Source organism: Adelges cooleyi, unplaced genomic scaffold (assembly GCF_023614345.1).
Source record: "Adelges cooleyi isolate 19-005CV unplaced genomic scaffold, UGA_ACOO_1.1 ACOO_flye_CR_arks_rails_tigmint_CR_PRNA_38, whole genome shotgun sequence".
Classification (NCBI taxonomy): domain Eukaryota; kingdom Metazoa; phylum Arthropoda; class Insecta; order Hemiptera; family Adelgidae; genus Adelges; species Adelges cooleyi.
This window is the reverse complement of record NW_026096056.1, coordinates 146,698-167,087: the sequence shown is the minus strand read 5'-3', so window position 1 is coordinate 167,087 and position 20,390 is coordinate 146,698. Positions and strand designations below refer to the sequence as shown.

General features: G+C 27.6%; 2 protein-coding genes across 10 annotated transcripts in view; both read left to right on the top strand.

The window, feature by feature from the left end:
• LOC126841251 (uncharacterized) overlaps window positions 1-20,390 on the top strand; it is a 102,491-nt gene that overhangs the window by 75,939 nt on the left and 6,162 nt on the right. For 3 of the 7 annotated variants that reach the window (XM_050577598.1, XM_050577595.1, XM_050577596.1), the window contains exons 5-10: window positions 19,040-19,066; window positions 19,159-19,221; window positions 19,529-19,588; window positions 19,959-19,988; window positions 20,184-20,210; window positions 20,295-20,324. In XM_050577598.1, coding sequence (XP_050433555.1) covers window positions 19,040-19,066; window positions 19,159-19,221; window positions 19,529-19,588; window positions 19,959-19,988; window positions 20,184-20,210; window positions 20,295-20,324 — 237 coding nt within the window. Of the gene's footprint in view, window positions 1-15,536; window positions 15,741-16,746; window positions 16,801-17,503; window positions 17,537-18,933; window positions 18,970-19,039; window positions 19,067-19,158; window positions 19,222-19,528; window positions 19,589-19,958; window positions 19,989-20,183; window positions 20,211-20,294; window positions 20,325-20,390 lie in introns of those variants that run through there. The other 4 variants (XM_050577599.1, XM_050577597.1, XM_050577593.1 and 1 more) reach the window with 3 other exon arrangements.
• Window positions 5,204-14,236, top strand: LOC126841253 (uncharacterized). Of its 3 annotated transcripts, XM_050577600.1 has the most exons (18): window positions 5,204-5,411; window positions 6,374-6,427; window positions 7,709-7,741; window positions 8,528-8,566; window positions 8,638-8,667; window positions 8,757-8,819; window positions 9,171-9,230; window positions 9,600-9,629; window positions 9,825-9,851; window positions 9,934-9,963; window positions 10,133-10,183; window positions 11,121-11,153; window positions 11,411-11,443; window positions 11,700-11,732; window positions 11,974-12,006; window positions 12,841-12,873; window positions 13,597-13,671; window positions 13,868-14,236. In XM_050577600.1, the coding sequence occupies exons 1-18, from the start codon at window positions 5,327-5,329 to the stop codon at window positions 14,107-14,109; spliced, it is 984 nt and encodes a 327-aa protein (XP_050433557.1). In that variant the 5' UTR covers window positions 5,204-5,326; the 3' UTR covers window positions 14,110-14,236. The 3 variants fall into 3 exon arrangements, with proteins under 3 accessions (XP_050433557.1, XP_050433559.1, XP_050433558.1); XM_050577602.1 differs by lacking the exon at window positions 11,700-11,732; XM_050577601.1 differs by lacking the exon at window positions 11,974-12,006.

The window sequence follows — 20,390 nt, the reverse complement described above, 5'->3', positions numbered from 1 at the left end:
TTTTTTTAGGTTTTACAATCACCCATGTACCTAAAGTTTACATTGTTTTCAGTTGAAATTTATTTTGGCTCAACTATTGACTATGCCGAAATTTCGAAATGAAAAACACTAAAATACATTATTGGACGAAATAGTATTTTTTTTTTTATTATATTATATCATGCTGTTATGACATATGTTTCAACGGTTACGAATATTCAAATTTGAAACCACTTTAACCATATTGAAGTAGTAAAATTTGAATAACGTACATTTTATGATGAATATTAGTTAAAAAATGACTTATTATTTTCAGCAAAGCTATAATTGAGATAAGAGATTTAATAGTACCGGCCAGACCTTTGAATTATTAAATGGTCCCGAATTAATTAATCGACGGCATATCGGATGGGTTTGGATCATATTAGCGTAATTTTAAGTAAATTACAGTCTCTTTTTTTAACAGCTTTTATTAGAATAAAATATTAAGCTCAACGAAAAAAATTTGAAAATAAACTATAGATACAATTTGGATTTAGAAAAACATAATATAACAAAATTAAAATCATAGACCGGCGTTCAGAAGGAAGGGGAAATAGAGTATAAATAACAGAAATAGAAAGGTAGTTAAGGACAGTTTTGGGAGAAAGATAAACTAGAAAGGTTATCATGGGAAGTTAGGAAGTTGAAAAAACGGTTCTGTTGCAAGACAGAGCAGGGCAATCGAGATGATAGTGAGAGAAGTCGCCGGTGACTTCCACGTCATGCAAAATACAAAGAGAAGATGAAAAATTACTGTCTTTAAAGCGCTTTTATCAGTACCTATTTATATTTTTACCTTATAAAATATAGTACCAGCGGCGTTATGAATTCCCAGCGTTTTTTTTTTTAAATAGATTTTATCGTCTACCCATTGTTTTTGTTTTAGTTTAAACTGAGTTTTGTTTTAGATTTCTCAATGAGTTTTAGTGACTGTAATAACTGATAACGCTATTGCTTTAAAATCTTCCGTTTTTTTTTCTTCCAGTCCTAATTATTTGTGTCACAATTGTTACTATTTAAATCGTTTTCTTAAACACTATCGATATTTTTGAACTTATGGTATTTGCACTGTATTGAGATCGAGATCGAGCAAAACTTGTAGATATCTGAAATTTTGTAATTAGATTAATGATGGATAATTAAACGGCACACATATACAGCAAAATATTACAGTTATAATAACATAAATATTTGCATTGATTTCAATGATATATTATCTAGAAAATTCATTATGATAATATTTATAGTGAAAACAAAAAATGTACTACCAAACCCTGTTTAGCAACAAATAATAATATATTTAATTAACAACTACTCTTGGAAAAAATGCGTGTGTACCAACTATTTAAAAAAAATGGTAGTCAATACTTGTTTTTATGAAAAACATGTAAACTAAAATATAAATAATCATACAAAAGCTATAATTTAATTTATAATCATTAAAGTATAGTATTCAATTTTTATCTATGTTGCTGCAATTGGTTTTGAGGTGCCTATAAAATTCCTACGTGTGGTCATGAATAAAATTTTACTATTTTTTTTTTTATATTCATTGCCCTTTAAAAATATTCAATGGATTTATCGTTTTGTTACTTTTCTAAATAATCGTATTTACTTTCTAAATGGAAATGTATTGAAAACTCGTTTGAAGTTGTGTTATTTATTGAAATAAGAATAACATATCTTTTGTGTTTATTTTATTTATTTTCATGTTTATTGTACGGCTTGTTCATACAGTTACCCGTTAGTCAAAAACACCCATGCACTAAATAAGAAATATATCCAAAACAAAAACAACATTGACCTAGTTACATTATTTTAAGTGTCTAAAATAAAAAATAAAAAAAAAACATTTATAATTTCTATTTAATAGATTTATAGCTGTTCTTCCATCTAATTTTCTAAAAATGCTAATAACTCTTGATGCCGATCAGTCTTTTTTTTCTGGGTATTCTTAAAACTCCTAATAAATATTTAAAAAATATACCTATAATATTTTATTTTATTTTTCTAAGTACAACTATTTTTTCTATTAATTATAGAACAATATTAACGAGTGGAACGATATTTTTCAAACAGGTACAGAAATCTCTAAACAGGGGTCAAATTAAGATGTCCAGTTGACAATATGTTAGGTTTTATTTTACACTCTGAATTTTCGTTGCATGAAATTCACTAGTATACCTTAAAGTATGTAAACAACACACAACTGGTAAGGTAGGGTGTTTAGGTAATATTTTTGTGGCTTCTTATTTACCTTGAATTCGTGTCGATATGAAATAAAGTATTATGTGTAATAATGGTAGTTCAAAAAATACATAATAATGTGGCCAGATTTTGCTTACTATTAAATGCATCACTATAAAAAATGCCTTGATGTATTGTGTGTGTAAATGTACACAATTATTGTTCATTGTTTTTATCGTATCGAACAACAAATGAGTAACAACCCACAGAAAATCACTTCTCTAAACCAATACACAACCACAAAAACAATTTTACAAACCTAGCATTTAGTACACAATAATGTGTTGGAAAATAATTAGAAATCAACACGCTTTTCAATTTACAACAAATTGTAGCTCATTACAAACAGCTTGTGAAGAAAAAACAAAGTAGAAATTTAAAAAGAATACAAATTGTTGCTAAGTTTGTCTTTAGTCATGCAGATCTTTAATACTAATAAACGGATATTGTTATTTAAAGTCTTGTTAGAATCACCTTAGCATGAAAAACTTACAATTGTAGTGAAGAATTTTAGAACTTTATCAGATATAATCCATTCACAACACATCCTTGAAATGTGTAACATTAATAAATAAGTAAATAAAAAGTTGAAATGTCTACAAAAAAATAATTTTTTTATACATATAGATATATCTATATAAACAGGGTGATCCAGCTAACGTAAGACACTCATTTTATGAATATTTTTCAAATTTTTTTTTCCTAACCTTTTAGGTACATATTTTACTACCTTTTTCAATGTTTAGAAAATGTTTATCTTCAACCCTACGTTAAAGAAGTACCACGGGATAGTCGAGCTACCAGTAACCATATAGGTCCAAACTAAGCACAGTATAAATCAGCATAGTAAGAAAGAATTAAAGTGAGGTGCAGTATGTAAAAATTAGCATCAAAGAATTTATTTGAATGTGATTTTATCCGAGAGGACTTGTACAATAGGGTCGAGGCATAATGGAATCAAAGCATAGAGGGGACGGAGAGGTCAATGGTCTTCAGGAATTGTTATTAGTAAGTTTAAAACATTTTTCTGGATTTTTGTGTAGAAGACTTCAAAAATGGTCAAATTATATGTTTTTGGGGTCGGCGATTGCGAATTTAATATAAATTTTCAGTTTTACTTAGTCAAAAAAAAAACTGAACTAAAATGAAAAATAATTGAATTATATTACTAAAATACTAACGGCTCTCTTCCATGACCGTGCTCGCTATTTTCCATGAATTTTGCTGTTATCGCTCTCATTACTAAATCGACTATGCTATCGCTGTTGAATAAACGCGGCCGACGCACGGCGACGTATTATGTTACCTACTACTATTACTGTTAATACTGCCGCCGACGGCGAGGAATAATGTTATCACTGTTTTAATACGACCGACTTATAATGTTACCACTGTTAACACGGCCAACGGCGTACTGTCAGTAATATTGATCGTGTCAGTACTATTGATCGTGTTAGTAATATTGATCGTCTAGAGTTACGGACGTTTGTAAAACATAAACGTTCGGGAAACAGTTTAAGAAGCACGGGAATGCTTATCGATTGTATCTGGGTTAATGGTGCTGTTGGTAGAGCGTATGGTTACTTCATAGCTGTCCCGGGTTCCAATCCTTCCAACACCTATATTTTTTTTTCTTCATTTTCATTTCATTTTATTTGATTTTATTGACTTAATATAAACCCGCGAGCTTCTCTTAAACTGTAGCCTGCAAACCTAGGATATTTTTAGTTTAGTGGATTTATACATTGTAAGCAAGGACGTCGTATAATTTTAATTTTTAACCGACTAACCTCTAGACATTCAAATTTATTAATTTAAACCATTTTTCACTTTAATCGTTAAGCAGCACCGGACACTAGCTTTATAACCGACTAATTTCTAGACATTCAGATTGAATTTAAACCATTTTTCACTTTAATCGTTAAGCAGCATCGGACACTCGCTTTATTAGCAGATCCATTTCTTTTTCAAAAAATATATCTGCTCCATTCGCCATGAGCGTGTTCGGCGTAGCCGGACACAGTACTCAGAATCTGTGACCTATCCGGTCGCCTGCCAGCTACCGTCCCTGCCAGCTACTAGTTAACACCTAAAACAGGTAGGTGAGTTTAAAGGTTAATAAAGTCATTCTATATAAAAGTTCATAAAAATGTTGTGAAATTGATTTGATAAAACTGTTTTAAGATTTAAGGTGTTTATGTTAAAATATACAATATCTGCGAAAAATAGTTTCCAGCAATAAAAGAAAAACTGTAAGCCCGAATTTTTTCTTCGTTTAATAAATTATGGATACATAAAAATTTTAAATTCTCACTAATTTTCAATTTAAAAGTCCTAAAATTACTGCTAAAAACCCAAAAAAACCAAATCTTGCGTCCTTAGGGGGATGGGAAATAGGTATAATATACATTTTAGACTATTGAAGTGTGAGGTCATACAAATTTAATATTCCTTATAATTTCAACTCGATCCTTTTTCTCGAAATTATAGCCAGTAAAAGTTCAAACTTTAAACTCGTATGAATTTTTTTTTTGTTTTTTCAAATTTTAACTATGAAGAAGTAAACTTTTTCAACTTTTATCCTCTAAAGGAACAATAAGATGAAATTTTTTATATATAGAGTTGCTACTCGAAGGAATTGGTCCAGTATTAAAATAGTTATCCGCAACGAAGCTAAAATTAAAATCGAGATTTAAGACATTATCTTGTCTTGTTATTTATTAGACGAAAGCAAGCGTTTTGAATTTAAGCACGTACTGTTTAGGGTAATTAGAAAATATTCTTAAAAAAACTCACTGTTAAACACTAAAAAAATCGAGTAAAGTAGGAGCGCTTGCCTTAATACGTTCAGCTGGCAGAGGCGAAAAACAAATAATGTTAGATGTACATTGCAATTTATTATGTATTTGACAGTTATTGAATTTTCCGTCTGTGGTGAAGTTTTTGTTCGCTAAACACTAAAAGAGGTACACTGAAATCGGCAAGTTCAAACGTGAAATCCATTCTATTGAAATTACTTAAACTTTTGCATACGTGTAAAAAACAAAAAGTTCTAAAGATGAAATCTATTATTTTCCTAATATCGTTTTCTAATTTTATTGTATCATTTGTTGATGGAGGTAACTCCTGTAAATGTTATCAAGGTAATACTTTAAAATGTTTTTAATACTTTTATCTTAATATGTACAATTTAAGCAGTACACTTTTTTTCGTTGCACCTCCATCGTGTAATTTTAAGCTGTATACTCGCAGTTAAATTTAAAATTGTTATGTATTAGCATAATATGCCCACGGCTAATCGTAATTAATTCAATTTGTTCAAACACAATAATAAAAAAATGATACTTCAGTTTTGAATAATTAATTTTAAAAAAACACAATAAACAGTCGGGTGATTTTTCCTCTGCCGAGACGATATTAATTATCGGTATATTATAAAGATGGTATATACAATGACATGATTACTAGTTTAACAAAATAGATATCGATTCGGGTTATTTTCAACATACACATAAATTGAATTGTTATGTATTAGGTTCAGGAGCTCTAAAACCATATTAGGTAAAATATTTTAATATGTATGTTTTATCGCTGGATGTCACACACTGGCGTCACACTCCGCAGTGGTGGAGAAAGGAAGGGGAAGTTAGAGATAATAGATTAAAATAAAAATAAAGATAAAATATTATCTCTAATCTACTAATTTGATGGTGAATCATCATCTAATTGAAGGTAAATCATTTAGTTCTAACTGTTTGGCCCAAAATAATTTCTTTGAGCAACGACTTCTGATCTAATCTATAAGCCTACAAAACATTATAAAAACAATACTTTCTCAGCTTTGCATCACACCTAATAACTTCTTTTTTAAATGAAACAAAACAACACACATAAATTATAAAATTTTGATCTTATTGTTATTACTTGTTGCTAAATAGTAAAGGTAGTTTCAATATTTTCAATATTAGTTATTATCTTACAATCCGATCAAAATTTTACAAATTAAAGAAAAAAAAGTTACGTATCAAGGCAGGCAAAATTATATATGTATAAAGATTATAAGCTTAGTCCTTTTCTTTAAGAACCACTAATTCATTTTGCTTAGCTCCGACAACAGTAGAAGGAAGTGAGGGCGTAGTTGATGAAGGAGATAATAATAGTAAGTATAATCAGTTACCTAATAAGTTTACCCAATTAATTGATTCCATCTTCCCATTAACTCTAAAGGGTTTATGGTTCAAATTATTTGCTAACCGTAGTCGATTTTTAAATTAAGTTAGGTTTAATAATAAAATAGGTAATTCAAATACGCCGGTGATCTCCCCCGCCTAAATTTGCTTTGTCTCCAATATGCCATATTTCCACTGGACTGTCATTTTAGTTTTATATACAATTTATTTGGTAACAATAAGTCATAGTGGAAATATTTGTCAGAGACAAGAAATATTGTACTTTCTAAAAAAATTATAAAAATTTCTATTCGCCGTTAAGTTGTTCTTATTAAACGAGTCTTAGTATTATGTAGTTGTATATAGATGCAATCTGAGTAAGCATTTTTTAAAACTCGGCTGTACATTGCAAACAGAAGTAATTGTTAATATCGGTTTTGTGTCACCTAAAATCAGTCCAAATATCAAAAACTTGATTTTGAAATCGTAAAAAAAAAAAAAAAATACATTAAGTTTACAATTCGAAAAAATTCGTTTTCGATTGTAAACCAGAAATAGGCTTCCTCTAATCTTTAGTATACTGTATGAGGTATAGAGGTACCTAAACATATATGTATTCTAATTAATCGACTTAATTATAGAATATGAATAATACGGTACAAAACAATCATATAACAAGAACGAACATTTTCCACATTTGTACATAGCAACCTAGAAATTCAGATATAAATGTGTATACTTATATATATATTCTAATTAGTAGACTTAAATATAGAATATAAATAATACTATACAACAATATCTCAGAACATGAACAAAAATATTCCACACATTTTAATGTTCCTAAGCCCATTCCAATCTAATTATTTTTATACCAACTTTTAGAATTTAAAAAGTAACGCATACATTTCATTAACTTTTTAAATTGAGAATTATGTATATTTGACTATGTAAATGTTGAATGGTCGATAACCAGAAAAAATAGTTATCCAATACTAGATAACTATTTTTTAAGTTATTAAAGTTTCAAATTTATGGCAGGCGAAAAGGTGGAGTGCAGTATTTTTTTTTATCTACATGCACTTCCCTATTTGTCATAACTTTTAAATTTGTATAACTTCAAAAATAGTTATTCAAAACTGCTTATCATCAGTCAATTTTTTTAGTAAAAATGTTCTTAATTTAAAATGTATCCTGCATTTAAATTCACCCTATCCTCCCCTAAATCGGGTTTTATAAGTTTATTATGATTTATTGTGTGTGTATTACAGGACTTGGTGGTGCTGAAATTGTTGAAACCGAAAGTAATAAGGAAATTTCCGATAGTCATAAATGAAATTTTTATTTATCTTATAACTTTTTAAATTGAGAATAATGTATATTTAACTATGTAAATGTTGAATGGTCGATAACCAGAAAAAATAGTTATCCAAAACTAGATAACTATTTTTGAAGTTATTAAAGTTTTAAATGTATGGCAGGAGAAAAGGTGGAGTGCAGTATTTTTTTTATCTACATGCACTTTCCCTTTTGTCATAACTTTTAAACTTTTATAACTTCAAAAATAGTTATTCAAAACTGGTTATCAAACAGTCAAATTTTTTAATAAAAATATTCTTAATTTAAAAATTAATAAAAAAATATACGTTACCGTTAATAATTTATATAATGTCTCTTCTAAAAATGTAACTTAAATAGTTTTTCTATTTTGTATTTTGAACAGCCTAACTTTACTTTTTTACACAATGCAATTTTAATAGTTTACAGAGACAAACTTTTTATTTTTATCTATCTTAATACTAACCACAAATTTGGCCAAATAAAATATCTTTCAAGGTCGATTTCTACCTTACTATCAAAAAAATGAAGTTTAGCGATCTAGGAAAAAGTAAACTTCTTATTAAGCCATATCATATATTGAGTGATTCGCGATAAAATTATCACCCTGTAAATATTTATCATTTGAAAAACAGCCTTGGAAAACCAACACCTATTAATCATTGGACTGAAGGCAACTAAGATAAATAAAAATTACTTTTATCTTTCTTATTATTAGCAGATAAAAGTTAAATTTTTCTGTTGTATAATAGCATTCTTTGTACCTCAAAATGTGCCGAACTATGATCAAGGTAATTTATTTATTTTCACAATTACCAACCCTAAGTAATTTGAGAAATAATCCAATCACTTTTTTTCACAGAGGATTATCGGAAGGAGGTTTCAATCGCCAGTCAGTTACATTTTTGTTTTATAACAAACATATTTTAAGTTCATAAAATTTACTGTTTTCATAAATTTTTTTAAAATGTTATATTACAGATGCATTCATCGAGCTTGCGTATAATAAGAATGATTTAATTGTAGGAGACAATTCTGGAATAAGTAAGATAATATAATAAAAATGTATACGTCAATATATAAGTAGTTTGTTATATGTACCTAATTGTCAAGTTCTTTGTAAATTATGATGTACAGTTTTTTTAAACAGTAAAAAAAAGTGCAGCAGTTTTGTAAAAAGAATTTACAGAAAACTGTAATATATTAAGTGGTGATTTCTAATAACCTAATCGTAGAAGTAGCGTCAAATGGCTACTGCTCAAAGCAGGGTTTATCATTCTAAAGATTTGTATTGTACTTAATTTGGTTTATTTCAATCTTATTAATCTACTATAGATATAATAGATAAACAATCTATTATTAATCTTACTGTATAGTCCAATTATTTTTTTCTAGATGGATTGGAGCATGTAATAGAAATAATGGTTGATGATATCATTCATTACGATGAATTCGGTAGTTTTAATTATAATATTAATAACAATACAAATAAAATTATAAAATAAAGATAAAAATACAAATTTTTTTTTTAAAAAAAACATAAAAATTGCAACTAAAATGTATCATTGTGCAACTGATAAGTGACATAAATATTAGATTTTTCTATGAAACCTAAATGGAATCTTTATGAAAAATACTAAAGTTATCTCATATCACCACAATTACTTCAATTCAGCTATTATATTTTTCTAAATATTACTTAGTCTATTCAATATGATTTTTCCTACATTGAACTTTGTCTTCTAATTTATAATTATATAATGTATTGATTTGTAATAGAAAAATAAAATTCAATATCATTAATTTATTTAATGTTAATTTCAGGCATAATGAATTTAATGATCGCTGTACCGGGTAAAAGCTTTTGTTGAATTTTATGCAAATACTTATAAATTTGATTCCCATCGTATTGAATATACAGTTAAGCACATTTCTTCCGAGTTTCTAATACACATGCTTTTTTCCTACTACAAGCTTCCTCGTTTTCCTGTTTATAATATAATAGAAAACTAAATGCAATATCATTAATTTATGTATTGTAAATTTCAGATAAAACGGATATTCTCACTCATATACGTAATAATTTGCATTGCCTATTATGGAACTGTTTCCAAGCAGCGGTTTAACATTCTTAATGCAAACAAGACTTTTTTTTTAGATTACAGTGGGCACGATGATAATAAAACGAGTAACCCCATTTTTATATTTCATATTCAGTATACTTTACGCAAAGTCATTATTTATAAATATTTTGAGGAAAATCATATGTATCTATTGAAATAAACCAATGAGAAATTTTTGTTTCAATCATAAACAATATGTAGGTACATAAAAATATATTTTGTTTTAAATTTCAGGGTTAAAGAATTATCAGAAAGATATGGGACTTAAAATATCAACTGTATTAGGTAAACAAAGAATTTATAAAAATTAACATTATACTAGTTTGTAGTAAAAAAAGTCGATTAAAATCTTAAGTCATAAAGTTATATGTTTTATACTTAAGTTTTTGAATATCATTCGAAATGTAATATATAAACTGTTTCTTCAAGTATTGCTTCTAAAAATACTACACAATAATATTTTGCTTTGATAATTAATTAATTAATCTCAATTTTAGAGTGACTGTAATATATAAAATGTATAACGGTGGACGGGGTACATTTAAATTCAATCATATCATTATTTCCCTTCATTTAATTTAAAGTTTGGGAGTTCGAACCTGTAGTTTAAAGTTGTATAATATACACATTCCCAACCTCACCAAACAAGTCATTTATAACCTATAAATGTTTAAATACATCTTTATATTTATTTGAAATCTACCCTTTTTATGGGCAGATTTGTATGTGTCTTATTGGTATATTTAAAAATGTACGAGTACAATACAATTTATTTTTATGTATAAAACAATTTTTCTGTACTTAAAGCAATTACAGAACTATAAATATTCTTCGGGGGTGAATATTCAAATTGAACCTGTTATCGCAAATTCAGAGCCAACACACTTTATAATTGTTAATATATATTATTACACCAGATAAAATAATTACAACAAATCAACGTTGGTAGATATATTGATAGAAAACCAAATTTTGAATTTCAATACATCGTTATGTACTTAAGATTAACGAAAGTAAAAAAAAAACACCATGAATGACATTATTATTTTTCCGCTGATAACACAAACCAATACTTCAAACAGCGTGACTGGTTTTATCGATATTTTCAGTACAGTTAAAATGTTTTTATCAACATTATTTCTACCCAGCATTAAAATCCACACTGCCTACCCCTATACTAAGGTTTATCAACTACATAATTGATTTTATGTATTTGTTACAGGACTTAGCGATACTGAAATTGAAGAAATCAGAAGTAATTACGATTTTTCTGATAGCCGTACATGACATTTTTATTTATCACATAATCAGTTTGAAATTAGAATTCTCTGATAACACTAACAATACTTCAAACTGCGTGATTACTTAAAATATTTTTTTCTCGTAAATTTCAGTACAGTGAAAACAGTTCTATCAGCATAATTCAAATGTACCCCGCATTCAAATTCATCCTATCCTCCCCTAAATCGGGTTTTATAAGTTTATAATGATTTGATGTGTGTGTGGTTACAGGACTTGGCGATTTTAAAATTGATGAAACCGAAAGTAACTACGAGATTTCCGATAGTTATAAATGACATTTTTATTTATCTTATAATCAGTCTGATATCAGAATCTGCTGATAACACAAACGATAATTCAAACTGCATGATTACTTGAAATATTTTTTTCTCGTAAATTTCAGTCCAGTGAAAATAATTTTATCAGCATCATTCAAATGTACCTCGCATTCAAATTCATCCTATCCTCTCCTGAATCGTGTTTTATAAGTTTCTAATGATTTGATGTGTGTGTGTTACAGGACTTGGCGATCTTGAAATTGATGAAACCGAAAGTAATAACGAATTTTGCCATAGTCGTAAAAAACACTTTTATTTATCGTATAAACAGAATCTGCTGATAACACTAACAATACTTCAAACTGCGTGATTACTTAAAATATTTTTTTCTCATAAATTTAAGTCCAGTGAAAATAGTTTTATCAGCATTGTTCAAATGCATCTTGCATTCAAATTCTCCCTATCCTCCCCTAAATCGGGTTTTATAAGTTTATAATGATTTAATGTGTGTTACAGGACTTGGTGGTTCTGAAATTGTTGAAACCGAAAGTAATTACGAGATTTCTGATAATTATAAATGACATTTTTATTTATTTTATAATCAGTCTAGAATCAGAATCTGCTGATAACACTAACAGTACTTCAAACAGCGTGATTACTTAAAATATATTTTTCTCGTTATTTCCAGCACAGTGAAAATAGTTTTATCAGCATTATTCAAATGTACTCCGCATTCAAATCCACCCTATCTTCCTCTAATATATTTCTTCAAATGTTGCTATTAGAAATTATTAAACATTTATACAATACTATTTTGCAATAATTAATTGCTATAGTTAATCTCAATTTTAGAGTGACTGCTATAAAAAATATATATAGTGGAAGATGGGGTAAATTTAAATTAAGTCATATCATTATTTTCCCTAATTTAATATTATGGAAAATTTCAAGTTTGGGAGATCCAATCCGTAGTTTTCAGTTTTGTACATATTATAATACTTTTCCTAACCTTACCAATCAAGTAATTTATACTTTTTAATTTATAAATATTTATTTTTATTCAAATCTACCTCTGTTATGGGATACATTTGAATTTAAAGGGGCGGATTTAAACGTGTCTTATTAATATATTTAAATATGTACAATACAATTATGTATTGTACAAATACTATTTTTCTGTAGTAAAAGTAAATATAGAACATAAATGTTCTACGGAGTAGAACATCTGAATCGACTCCATGATCGCAAATTCAAATCCACCGCACTTTATAATTGTTATTTAGTATTACATCGGATAAAATAATTACAATAAATAACCTAACCTAACCCACCGTATCTTTCCCTGAACCGGGTTTTATAAGTGATTTGATGTGTTTGTTACAGGACTTGGTGATACTGAAATTGATGAAACCGAAAGTAATAACGAATTTTCCTATAGTCGTAAATGGCGTTGCTTGTTTTAGATTAGAAATTTGCTTAATTTTGTTAACTAAATCTTTTGTGTCAAACAATAATTGTTTAATAATTATTTTATTAAATAATTATACATATACAGCCTGAAAATTTAATACGCCACGGATGTAGATATTTTCTTCTTAGGTCACACACTGAATATTTTCGCTCCTCGTTAACCTTTTTTTCTTTCTTGTACTTTTCCCCGTTAAAATCGCCCAAATAGAGTCATAGGGTACCGTTCTACGCATAGCTTCCTCCCCGGTGGGCATCTTTTATTGTTTTCACAATTATTTTACACAAAATTCATGTTTCCCTCTTAGCATGGGCAGGCGAGCGTTTTAACTATTTACAAATACTATTTTAATTATCTCCTTCTCTGTTTTTCCTCCAATGCCTTTGTTGCTTTGCGGTAAGCCGCACAGCCTCCTGTTGCCTCTTTGTCCAGGTCGCTGACGAATGGACTAGAATGTTAATGTGTAAATATACGTTCTTTGTGGTTTAAGAAATATAGAAAAAATAAATTCTTCGAGTTGAAAGAGTAATGCCTAGTTGTAAAACAAATTAGTTGTATCACTGCAATTATTTGTATTCTTTAAAATGTGGTACAATAGTTATTTAAGCAATAAAAATATTTTTTCTTTCTTATTACGGTCATTTAATAATTTTTTTTGTTGATTTTAAAAGACATAGAAACCATTGCACAGACGAGAAGAGACTGTACTGGACCAGCTATAAAAAATATAATCCGACGTGTTTTAGGTAAATATCAATATGGATTTGTAATGGTTATGAATTTATAATATATTTACATGAAGGACAACATTTATATTCTATTTTTTTTTTATGACATTATTTAAACAAATAAGATATTTGTGTGCTGCGCCATAAAATAAGTAGTAACTAATAAGCTAAATTTAGCAAATAAAAAATAAAAAATATTTTATTCATTTTTTAGATGAACACGCACAAGTTGTACCGGATGATCCCGCTGTAGAACGGATGTGTCGTTTGATGGGATTATTCAGGAGTACACAATTTCCATCATCGTTTACAACCATGGTTAAGATTGATTTCAGTAAACGTACTTGTATTTTATTACATGAACTAAATATGATAAAATACACATATAATGCTGGCACATGGGTGCAAGTAAAGCGAAACAATGTATTACAAGCACTTGTGGAGCAATTAGAATAATTTAGACCAGGAATCAATGCCTAATGTCTAAATCAGCTCTGTTTACACTAAATTATGTTCAATATTGTTAAAATATAATTATTTAAAAAACTGTAAAAATAAAATTTCCAATGGCTTTTGCTAACAAGGGTTTATAAAACATAATAATATATATGTAATTGTTTTTATTAAATATAATATAAAATAATTATATAAATTATAAAACTACAATCACATATAAATATATATATATGTGTATATTTGTTTATACTTTAATTATACACAACTGTTATCAGTATTATCATGTCTTTTTTTTATCATAATGTATATATTTTTAATACTAATTGTTCAGTTACATTTTTAGTGTAACTTTGCACAATTTTCATAATCCTAATTGTTCACCTGAATACGAATTAATAAATAAACTAGTCCAGTTTAAATCAAGTACGGTTCAATCCAGCGCAAAAGTAAGTACAGTACTGTACGTTGTTACTTAAGTACCAGTTAAAATAATTTAGAACAGGTATACTGCTCGAAACAGGAAAACCCAATCTCTATCATTTTTTGTTTAAACTTTTTGTTACGTTCATTTTTCTGGCAAGTTTCACATGCCTTAATAAATTCTTTTACTTCGTTTTTCACGTTTCTCCATGAGTATAATATCTGTAATCGTTTTATAGTATGCGATGTTCCCGAATGACATCCGGTAAGCGAGTTATGATATTCGGATATTAGATTATGTTTATCCTCAGCTAAGCATGAATAATCACTATGAACGTGAACAACTATGTCAGTTGGTTTAAAAATAAAAAAAAGCATTGAACGGATACATGTATGAAATGTGACAGTAGATAAGCCATCTACAGCGAGAGTGTGTATTTGCGTAAGTTAAATAATAATGCAAAAGTCTTGTAATTCCGTGAAAACGAGAAAAATAAATTTATCGTCCAATGGTTTAGTATAAATATCACGTAGACCTAGAAAAATAATAAACCTGTTGTTTTCGTTAATAAAAATAATATTGGAATCCCTCGGAAAAGACAGGTTTATAGAAATATTGTTTTTAGTAATAAAATTTCTGATGACTTGGTGTGTTAAATACATTGAAAAAGTTACAGTGTATACAGACAAAAAAAACCCACATCATTGTAAAACCAAAAGCATCGCTGCTCCGCAACGAAGCTCAAATTAAAATCGAGATTTAAGACATTATCTGGTCTTGTTATTTATTAGACGAGAGCAAGCGTTTTGAATTTAAGCACGTACTGTTTAGGGTAATTAGAAAATATTCTTAAAAAAACTCACTGTTGAACACTAAAAAAATCGAGTAAAGTAGGAGCGCTTGCCTTGATACGTTCAGCTGGCAGAGGCGAAAAACAAATAATGTTAGATGTACATTGCAATTTATTATGTATTTGACAGTTATTGAATTTTCCGTCTGCGGTGAAGTTTTTGTTCGCTAAACACTAAAAGAGGTACACTGAAATCGGCAAGTTCAAACGTGAAATCCATTCTATTGAAATTACTTAAACTTTTGCATACGTGTAAAAAACAAAAAGTTCTAAAGATGAAATCTATTATTTTCCTAATATCGTTTTCTAATTTTATTGTATCATTTGTTGATGGAGGTAACTCCTGTAAATGTTATCAAGGTAATACTTTAAAATGTTTTTAATACTTTTATCTTAATATGTACAATTTAGCAGTACACTTTTTTTCGTTGCACCTCCATCGTGTAATTTTAAGCTGTATACGCGCAGTTAAATTTAAAATTGTTATGTATTAGCATAATATGCCCACGGCTAATCGTAATTAATTCAATTTGTTCAAACATAATAATAAAAAAATGATACTTCAGTTTTGAATAATTAATTTAAAAAAACACAATAAACAGTCGGGTGATTTTTCCTCTGCCGAGACGATATTAATTATCGGTATATTATAAAGATGGTATATACAATGACATGATTACTAGTTTAACAAAATAGATATCGATTCGGGTTATTTTCAACATACACATAAATTGAATTGTTATGTATTAGGTTCAGGGGTTCTAAAACCATATTAGGTAAAATATTTTAATATGTATATGTTTTATCGCTGGATGTCACACTCTGGCGTCACGCTCCGCAGTGGTGGAGAAAGGAGGGGGAAGTTAGAGATAATAGATTAAATACAAAAATAGAGATAAAACATTATCTCTCATCTATCAATTTGATGGGAATAAGGTAAATCATTTAGTTCTAATTCTTTGGGACAAAATAATTTCTTTCAGCAAGACTTCTGATTTAATCTATAAAACCTACTGCATAATATATCTATTATGCGAAATATCGTGTGTGCAAATACAAATATAAATTACAAAACATTATAAAAGCAATACTTTCTCAACTTTGCATCAGACCTAATAATTTCTCTTTTTAAATGAAACAAAACAACACACATAAATTATAAAATTTTGATCTTATTGTTATTACTTGTTTCTAAATAGTAAAGGTAGTTTCAATATTATTAATTTTAGTTATTATCTTACAATCCATTCAAAATTAAACAATTTAAAGAAAAAAAAGTTACGTATCAAGGCAGGCAAAATTATATATGTATAAAGATTATAAGCTTAGTCCTTTTCTTTAAGAACCACTTAATCATTTTGTTTAGCTCCGACAACAGTAGAAGGAAGTGAGGGCGTAGTTGATGAAGGAGATAATAATAGTAAGTATAATCAGTTGATATTAAATACTAAAAAATCCTAAGTAAAATATTTTGTTTTAAAATTAATTAATCAAACTTATTCAATAATTGCGTCATTACTCTTCAAGATTTTTGGCCCTTATAAGAAAGTTTTTTGGGGGGAAAAACAATATTGATATTTTAAAAATATTTTTCACAACTTTTGATTTCTTAATTTAAAAAAAGAATACCCTATTTAGCAATTTATATTATTGTAATAACTATAACTTATTTTATCTAATACATTTGTTTTCCTTATAAGTTTACCCAATTAATTGATTCCATCTTCCCATTAACATTAGATGCTACCTGAGTAAGCATTTTTTAAAACTCGGCTGTACATTGCAAACAGAAGTAATTGTTAATATCAGTTTTGCGTCACCTAAAATCAGTCCAAATATCAAAAACCTTGATTTTGAAATCGTAAAAAAAAAAAAAATACACTGAGTTTACAATTCGAAAAAATTCGTTTTCGATTGTAAACCAGAAATAGGCTTCCTCTAATCTTTAGTATACTGTATGAGGTATATAGGTACCTACACATATATGTATTCTAATTAAACGACTTAATTATAGAATATGAATAATACCGTACAAAACAATCACAGAACAAGAACAAACATTTTCCATAAACTTTTTAAATTGAGAATAATGTTTATAATGATTTAACGTGTGTGTGTTACAGGACTTGGTGGTGCTGAAATTGATGAAACCGAAAGTAATTAAGAAATTTCCGATAGTCATAAATGAAATTTTTATTTATCTTATAACTTTTTAAATTGAGAATAATGTATATTTAACTATGTAAATGTTGAATGGTCGATAACCAGAAAAAATAGTTATCCAAAACTAGATAACTATTTTTGATGTTATTAAAGTTTCAAATTTATGACAGGAGAAAAGGTAGGAGTGCAGTATTTTTTTTATCTACATGCACTTCTCCTTTTGTCATAACTTTTAAACTTTTATAACTTCAAAAATATTTATTCAAAACTGGTTATCAAACAGTCAAATTTTTTAGTAAAAATATTCTTAATTTAAAAATTAATAAAAAAATATACGTTACCATTTAAATTTCAAAAGGTACTAGTAAAAACTAAAACAATTGCGAAAAATAGAGGTCACATTTAAAAAAAACAGTATGAGGAAAAAAATGTGATTTCTTATTAAATCCTTTATGATATTGAGTGGTTCATGATAAAATGATCACCCTGTATACAGTTGGGCAACAGGAAGATATAATTAAATACTTTCATTCGGATTGATTGACAGTATAATAAAAACATATTCAAATTCCTATTGACTGCCATCTTGTACATAACGACCTAGAAATTAAGATTTCTGTGAAAATTGTAAATGTTATATATACATATGCACACTATTTATACCTTTGGTCTAATAATCATACCTTAAACCCTAAAACTTTATCTTACAAAGTGAAATAAAGGAAAATGTTCCATCCCTTACCTAGGAAAGGGTTTATGAAAGGTTGTTGGTTTGCCAACATCTATCTGTAGTACTATAATTAAAAAATATGTTATATTATAGTTCTATAGTTAAAAAATATGTACTATTTTTAAGTGTTACTATACAACCATGAATAGTTTTGCATTAATGCCATGATGGGTTGATAAGAATTAATATGCGTTTGAAGCTTGAAAATGATTTATATAATGTCTCTTCTAAAAACGTAACTTAAATAACAATATTTACTTAAACCGTTTTTGTATTTTGAACAGTGAAAACTTCAATTTTTTACACAATGCAATTTAAATAGTTTACAGAGACAAACTTTTTATTTTTGTCTATCTTCATTAGTGTGAGCTAACCACAATTTTGGCCAAATAAAATACCTTTCAAAGTCGATTTCTACCTTGCTATCAAAAAAATGGAGTTTAGCGATCTAGGAAAAATTAAACTTTATATTAAATCTTAAGATATATTGAGTGGTTCGCGATAAAATGATCACCCTGTATTTATTTATCTTTTAAAAAACAGGCTTGGTAAACCAAAACCTTCTAATCATTGGACTGGAGGCCACTGAGATTAATATGAATTACTTTTATCTTTCTTATTATTAGCTGATAAAAGTTAAATTTTTCTGTTTTATAATAGCATTCGTACTTGAAAATGTGCTGAGCTATGATCAAGGTAATTCATTTATTTTCACAATTACCATCCCTAAGTAATTAAAAAAATAATCCAATCACTTTTTTTACAGATTATAGGAAGGAGGTTTTAGTTGCAAGTCAGTTACATTTTTGTTTTATAACAAACATATTTTAAGTTTATAAAAAGTCACTGTTCTCAAACATTTTTTTTTTTAAATTATGTATACAGATGCATTTATCGAGCTTGCGTACAATAAGAATGATTTAATTGTAGGAAACAATTCTGGAATAAGTAAGATAATATAATTAAAATGTATATGTCAATATAAAAGTGTTTTGTTATGTGTACTTAATTGTCAAGTTCTTTGTAAATTATAGTGTACAGGTTTTTCAAAGAGTAAAAACAAGTGCAGCAACTTTGTAGAACGAGTTTACAGAAAACTGTAATAACTTAAGTTTCTAATAACCTGATAATAGAAGTAGCGTTAAATAGCTACTGCTTAAAGCAGGGTTTAATATTATTCTAAAGATTCGTTTTGTACTTAATTTGGATTATTTCAATCTTATAGTGTAGTCCAATTATTTTTTTGTATATCTAGATGGATTGGAGCATGTAATTAAATTAATGGTTGAAGATTTCGTTCATTACGATGAATTCGGTAGCTATAATTATAATATTAATAATAATAATACAAATAGAAATACAAAATAAAGAAAAAAGTAAAAAAAATATTTAAAAACCATATAAAAATTGCACCTAAAATTTATCTTTGTGCAATTGATAAATGACATAAATATTAGACTTTTCTACGAAACCTAAATGGAATCTTTATGGAAAAATACTAAAGTTAGCTCTCATCGTCACAACTACTTCAATTCAGCTATTATATTTTCCTAAAGATTACTTAGTCTATTTAATATAGTTTTTTCTACTTTGAACTTTGTCTTCTAATTTATAATTACATAATGTATTAATTTGTGATAGAAAATAAAATTCATAATCATTAATTTATATAATGTTAATTTCAGTCATAATGAATTTAATGATCGCTGTACCGGGTAATAGGTTTTGTTGAATTTTATGAAAATATTTATATATTTCATTCCCATCGTATTGAATATACAGTGGAGCACATTTCTTCCGAGTTTCCAATACACATGCTTTTTGTCTACCACGAGCTTCCTCATTTTCCTGTTTATAACATAATAGAAAACTAAATGCAATATCATTAATGTATGTAATGTTAATTTCAGATAAAACGGATCTTCTCACTCTTATGCGTAATAATTTGCATTACATATTATGGAACTGTTTCCAAAAAGTGGTTTAATATTCTTAATGCAAACAAGACTTTTTTTTTTTAGATTACAGTGGACACGATGATAATAAAACGAGTAACCCTACATTTAAATTTCATATTTCGTATACTTTACGCAAAGTCATTATTTATAAATATTTTG

What these genes read in the sequence shown, in the direction of transcription:
- LOC126841253 (XM_050577600.1), top strand. Translation starts at nt 5,327, where the DNA reads ATGAAATCTATTATTTTCCTAATATCGTTTTCTAATTTTATTGTATCA. An exon ending in CTCCTGTAAATGTTATCAAG is followed by an intron (nt 5,412 to 6,373) that starts GTAATACTTTAA and finishes CATTTTGCTTAG; the next exon opens with CTCCGACAACAGTAGAAGGA. An exon ending in TAAAATATCAACTGTATTAG is followed by an intron (nt 10,184 to 11,120) that starts GTAAACAAAGAA and finishes TATTTGTTACAG; the next exon opens with GACTTAGCGATACTGAAATT.